This window comes from Phaethon lepturus, unplaced genomic scaffold (assembly GCF_000687285.1).
Source record: "Phaethon lepturus isolate BGI_N335 unplaced genomic scaffold, ASM68728v1 scaffold34506, whole genome shotgun sequence".
Lineage (NCBI taxonomy): Eukaryota > Metazoa > Chordata > Aves > Phaethontiformes > Phaethontidae > Phaethon > Phaethon lepturus.
The window spans coordinates 9,518-15,928 of record NW_010546152.1 but is presented as its reverse complement, the minus strand read 5'-3'; the positions used below and the strand labels follow the sequence as shown (position 1 = coordinate 15,928).

Sequence of the window (6,411 nt, the reverse complement as noted above, 5' to 3'; positions counted from 1 at the left end):
GCTTTATCGCCCATCCCCAAACCAGGCTTTATCTGACTCTTATTTCAGCTTCAGACTAAACTCTTTATTGCTTATATTCGCAAAAGGGACAAGAGGCACAGGAGAGAGCGACCGGAGGGGCCGTTCCTCCGCCTCGGGGGTCTGGCAGCACGAAGAGGGCTCCTCGGCACGGTCCGGCACTTAGGCGGCCCTAACCACGCAGAAACGGGAGAGAAAAAGAGAAATTCCAGTGGTACTGCACTTAACCCCTTTCCACCTGCTCGCTGGAGGAAACGAGGCGTACGTTCCCCCCTCCTCCACCCTCCAGCCCCCTCCCGCACCTTGCGGATCCATTTTGGTAGCGAGCCGTGTGTCGGAGTTAGTGTCTGATAGTAAGTACCTACAGGTTTTGGGAAAAAGCAGCAGCTGGTTAGAGGAGAGAAATGCAAATGAAGTGTTTCTCTGCAGGATGAGCTCAACAGTTCCTTGTTTTCTCTGGCCTGCTGGCTGGCCGCTCGGCTCACGTTGTCGGACCGAGCTGCATGGAGCTGCCTGTGGCACAGAGCTGCCTCTTCTTCCCAACCTACACGTATTCATGGCCGGTTCATCCCTTTTTGTTCTTGTGCCAACTTTTGCCACTGGCACGAACAGCTCTTTTCTCGCTCTCTTCTTTAATAGATGGTGACTTTGTCTCTCTCAGCCTTCGTTTTACTCAACTAAGCATAGGATGGGCTTGCCGTTCCCTTGAGCCTCCTCAGGGCCCTCCCCTGCTCCTTTTGCACCCTGGTTTCTTGTATTTTTCTCTGAATGCCTTTCACAGCAGTGTGCAATGCACAGAAAAAGTATTTCCTGTAGGTGGTTTGATGAACACCTCCTTGTCTCATTAAAAAGTGGAAAAGGGTTTACTAACCTCCCTTCTCTAGACAGTAATTTTAAAATTTGTCTTCCCCCATCTTTGTTGTATCAATGATCTGAAGATACTTTTGCAGAACCAAACTCTGGCCAGAGCTCTTAACTCTCCAGTCAAATGCAGCTGAGCTATGCCATGTAAGCACTCGGTGGTTATCTAAAGAAATCCTAAATTCGTACGAGCACTGAAGCAGGTACTTTTGGGACAAGGGCTGGGAAGGGCTCTGAGGGGATGCTTGTAACAACAGGAATAGGTAGAACAGCCACTTACATTGGTCTGCAGAGATCAGTTGACATCAGCCATGTCAGAAATTCCTGGTTCAATATGTCCTTCAAACCTTCTGGAGAAGTAAAACTGCAAGAAATGTGCCACACCGTAAAGACAGAGGTGAGGCAACAATCCAGATGGAGTATATAAAAGCCTCTTACCCCAGTCCCCGGAAGTTCACAGGGATATTTTATTTTCCTTGTCTTCTAACATCTTTGACTCAGATAAACCAACAAAAAGCTTTAACCTCTTTTTGACAGGGTGAGCTCCTTGCACACAACAGTGCCTTGATCTTGGCACGTTTAGGCTGCCCGGCAGTGAACATCTGTCAGGTTTGGGGGACAAGAAGGAACGGTCCAGTCACCCCTCCCTGCACCCCACCTCCTCTTAGACCCAGCAGGCACCAAAACAAAGGCAGAGCGTGGGTGAAGCAGCATCTACACTCCAAACTCACAAAGGAAAGTCTTTGTTTCCAGGAGGACTTTCCCCTGCAAGTTGCATTTTTTATTTGCAATTAAAGAGATTGAGGGAGACACTGGAAGACTTTTTTTTTTTTTAATTAAGCTAATCAAACTGATTAATCCCTAGCATCAAAGGTTTCCCTTCCCCCCTCCACACCCCCCACCCCCAGAACAGGTTAGACAAACATCTGTCAGGAACAGTTTAGGGCGCGTTGATCCTGCCTTGGAGCAGAGGTCAGACTAAATGACCTCCTGAGATCCCTCAAAGCCCTCGTTTCTTTGATTTTGTATTTTCAGTATGACTAGCAATTCTCGGTGTCTGCTTTTCTGAGTGCTTGGCCTGAGACACCTCTGTGAACCATAACTGTGCTCATTTCCCCCACCCCGGGTCATCCCCCGCACCCTGGTTTCTAAAGCAGTTTTCATGCCAAGGCTGTAAAAGACAACAAAAGTCCCCAGATTCTTGTTCTGGGTGACCGTCCCATGACTCCCTGTAGCTAGAAATTCAATTTTTTTTTTCCAGAAGACACTAGGATTGTGCCTGAAGGGTGTGGACTGTGTACGGTAAGTGCTTTTTTTCCTTCTTGCCACCATTTTAGGACTAAGCAGCAGCAACCTGTTAGGTTTTGTAAAATCCCCTTCACGTTAATGAAAGGAAATGTATCCCTCCTTCATTTGTTGGTGTTGGGCTTTTTTTTTTAAATGTAGAAAGTGCCTGAGAACAGATTTTTTTTCTTTGGACTCGTGTCTAATTTGCTTTTTGAACATTTGTGACATAAGCTAAGACTGGGGGAGGTGAAACAGGCTATTGACAGGCTGTGGATATGCTGACACAGCACAAAGCCGCACAGCGCTGATACACAAGCGTGCTCTCAGCCAGATGGCTTGGGAGATGAAGGCACGAGCTGCGGCAACAGAACGCTCCATATGGACTCTGTTACCTTGCCTAGAGGTACCTGTTCCAAGCGAGCTCGTATCGCCATCATTACTGTGATCATGATGATTTTCAGATGATTACATCTTAAAAAAACCAAAAATAAATCTGAGTGTCCCTGGTAAAGGGCACAGATCAGAAACAAACTGGGAAATTCCCGTGTCAGGCAGGCATCTCTCCTGCATGGTTTCACGTTTAGGTGTCAGGCTTTTCATAATGAGAGCTTGTAGCAGTGATATGAGGAAAGAACTGTTTTCCTTTTTTTTTTTTTTAAATGAACTGGGCAACATGCTGAGCGTGTGAATGAGTGGGAGGTTTTTTTTTTTTCCCCCCTGTTGGGTTGATTTGATCAAATCAAAATGTTTTGCAGAAATGTATCAATTTCATCTGGGTTTTCACTGGAGAGTTTTCTTTTGAGAGGGCTGTGTTTTGATTAGCTCAAAGCACTTCATTTTGACTCCTCTGTTTTGGTGATGTTGGGATGTTAAAGGAGCAGATGTGCTTCAGCCCTGTCAAAAGTCTGCGCTTTGACCTCAAAGTGCTGGGTTTTGGTGAGGCTGTGCTGACATTTGCAAAACCAAAAAGAGACCCCAGTCATCTCTATTTTTTAAATTTGTATTTTGTGAGAAATTTCAAAATTTGAGAGGCTTTTTTTGTCTGTGTTCTTTTCCTCACTTATGAGACAGAATTGCAAAATGTGGAATTTCCATTTGAAATTAAAATCCTCTTGTTTTCCTATGTGAAGCCATTACCATAGATTCCTGCCTCAAAACATCCCTTCAGAAGTTAAACATTTGGGGACCTCATCCCTCTGCGTGACCAGATTTTCTCTTTCTCTTTCCCATCTCACCTCTGATTTTTCTTGGCTTTCAGAAGCCAGGCGAAGAAGTCTTTGGCTTCCTGGGTGCCCAGGTCCAGTCTTTGGCCATTCGCAGCTGCTACTTGGGGCTCAGCTTCCCTCTTGTATGGCTCGATGGTGTTGCTGGAAAGAAGAAACGGGAAGATAGCAGCCCGAGGTGCCACAAGAGGGTGCCAAAATGCTGCTTTTCCACAAAACCCAGTTCCCTCCCACTCCCTCTACCAGCAGCCAGAGAAGGCGGCGGTCTTGGACAGGGAGAAGGATAGTTGTGCTGTGTGCCGACAGACCAGAAACATTTCTAGGACTTAGAAAAATAAAAGACAAAAAGAAAACTAACTCCCTAAAGAACCACTGCTGCAGTCCAAGAAAAATATCCTCGGCTCTACATTCTTCTGTAGCCATCAGTTGGCTGACAACAGCTGTAAGTGTTGAGCATTGGAAGTCTACACACTTACTCGCTTCTCTTCTCCCGTCTGGCTAGCAACCATTCCACAAAGTTCTTCTTCAGCATGTTATCCATCGTGCGGCTGTAATCGCTCGCCAGGGTGGCCTCAGAATAGCGTCTTTGCACTGGTCTGGCGCTGGGAGTCCTTACACTTACGCTGGGGTAAGAGCACAGAGACAGTGAGTCCCACACAGACCGGTGGCACATGCTATGCGGTTTTTCTTGGGTTGCATGTGGTGGCCCATGCGGTCCCTACACTCAGCGAGGTTTTGTGATCACTTTTAATCTCCCTTGGTACAGGTGACCAAGGGATTCCTGCACTGTAACGTGAGGAGATGGCCGGAGAAGGGGGCTAGCATGCTCCTCTTCCATGTTGCTGGCTACTAACACAATTGCAGCTCAGATTTGAGAACGTGGGAGGAGGTGAGCTCAGGATATTTGCTGATAGTCTGAAGTCAGTGTGGTTTTCCCTGCTGTAGCCTGATTCACGTGGACTTTGGCTCTGAGCTAAGGCACCAAGTGTGCTCAGGCTCCCTCCTCCAGTGAGCTGCACACCTTGGGCCAAGGAAGCCTTTTCCTGTGTCCTCGAGAGTCTCAAGGGTGTTGGTGGGAGACAAGGGCTGACCTTGAGACCTATGTAGACAGTGTCAGTGGCTACCTAAGTCAGCAAAGGGTTTCACGGCTGATCCTTTTTTAGTACCATCATCTGGGGTTGCAGCAGCCCTTGCTGCTCTAGTAAGGATTCTTTTGGATCTTCTTGGGTGGTAGTTGGAAATTTTGTAGCATGGGAAAGAGCGGGAAAGTCTTTATAATATACCTGCTTTATCTAACTGGTCATATTTTCAGAAACTTCTAAATACTGGATGCCCCCTGGCCTCATTCGTGTGAGATGATTACATCTTGTTTCTAGTTCTCAGCCAACCTTCTTGTCTTCCTGGTTAACTTCCAGCTTGTTCCTCCTAACCCAGAGCCATAAAGTTTCTAGGGAAAACTTGGGAGTTCTTGGCTCTAGCTCAAAGGCTCAGGGCTTTAGTTTGATATCTCTCTTATCATTTGCTCATCTCTGTACACTTTGCTGTCTCTATTATCTGAGATCTACCTCAGGACTCATGTTCTCACCTACTTACCAAGATGCTAATGGAAAGAGTCTATTTGCTTCCAGTGGGGAGCTGGAAAAGGCTCAAAATACACTGCGAGCTTTCCAAAACACTTACCCTGAGACATTCTCTTCCATCAAAACAAAGCCCAGAGAAGCGAGGAGCAGAGAGAGAACTTTGAAAGACATCATTTTCTTGGCTTCTTTCTCTGTTCAAAAGGAGAGGACAGTCCAGATGTCTGGCCCCTATAACACATGGGACAGTGAACCCAGAGGGATGTGCGGTGGTTGGGCACGTGCCTGTGCTTGTAAATGTGTTTCTTCAGTCCTTGTGCTTGGAGCAGCTTTCATCCTACAAAGCCCTCCTCTGCCGTTCCCAGTTAAATTACTTCTTCAATGTCAATGCTCTTTCCCACCATGGTGTCTTTTAATGTTCGTTCCCAATACTTTTATTGTAACCATCAAATTCATTGTGGGTTGTGCATTCCTGGAGGCAAGGGCTTTGTCTTCCTCCATGTTTACAAGCTGACCCTGTGGGTACCTCATTGTGCTTTAAGGGTTGATTCAGTCTTGAGTATGTGAACAGGAACGTACGTTGGATCAGGCAATTCAGTAGCAATGGCATCCTGCTTATCCCACACTGCGGTTCTGCAGAATTTAGGAGCCTGATCTAATTTCTGGAAGATTTTCTGTTGGGATGGATAATGCCTTATGTAGGGACTGGAGCCAGAGTCAGGGAATATCAGTTATGACAAATATGCCATGGACAGTGACAGGATCAGATTCCAAGATTTATAAGTTTCAAGCTGTTCCTAGTCCTCACGTCCACAGTTCAGCTTAATAGCCCTTGGACATTTGAGCTCTTTTAATTACTATTCCAGCTCCGCAAACTCTGTACAAAAATGGTTTTGATCATGGCTCACAGATATATTTTGCTGTCCCTCACCTCACTCTTTGTTCTAGATATTTCTGGAAACTGCATTGCGATGGAGAGCTGCTGTTTACAGGAATAATATAGTAACAAAAAGAAAAGGTCTAGATCAGGACTCAAGTATCTCATCCTTCAAAAATTTATTCGTACATTGATATAGCTTTAGTCTTCTAAGTAGTTATTTGTACTCTTACAACAGCCCAATTACTGTTTCGGAGAGAGCGAGAATTTGCAAGTTTGGGTGTTGTTCGTAATTGAGGCATTTTTTACTTCTGGATAATTGTGACATCTTTTACAAGTGTTTTCAGCCCTTCCTGTTAAGTGAGAAAAATACTAAATACTAAAAAATAAATACATTATCTCAGGTGCATCAAGTTCTGAGGAATGCCCTTAAAAGCAAAGGTGTGATATTCTGAACACTGGCAAAATCCTTAAAATACTGAGAGCTAAAGCAATAGAAGACAAATGGTTACAGAGTGTGGTAACAGCAGAAGCAAATTCCATTACACAAAAAGATGAGGAATATTTT

At 45.5% G+C, this 6,411-nt stretch overlaps 1 protein-coding gene across 1 annotated transcript; it reads right to left on the bottom strand.

The window, feature by feature from the left end:
• Nucleotides 1-320: 320 nt before the first annotated feature.
• On the bottom strand, nucleotides 321-5,140 carry GIP (gastric inhibitory polypeptide; the record flags this gene model as incomplete). Its single annotated transcript, XM_010289206.1, has 5 exons — nucleotides 5,070-5,140; nucleotides 3,866-4,012; nucleotides 3,402-3,533; nucleotides 1,160-1,243; nucleotides 321-379 (listed from the first exon to the last, which is right to left on the bottom strand). Coding segments are annotated over exons 1-5 (493 nt in total), but the record flags the coding sequence as incomplete, so codon positions are not given.
• Nucleotides 5,141-6,411: the final 1,271 nt, after the last annotated feature.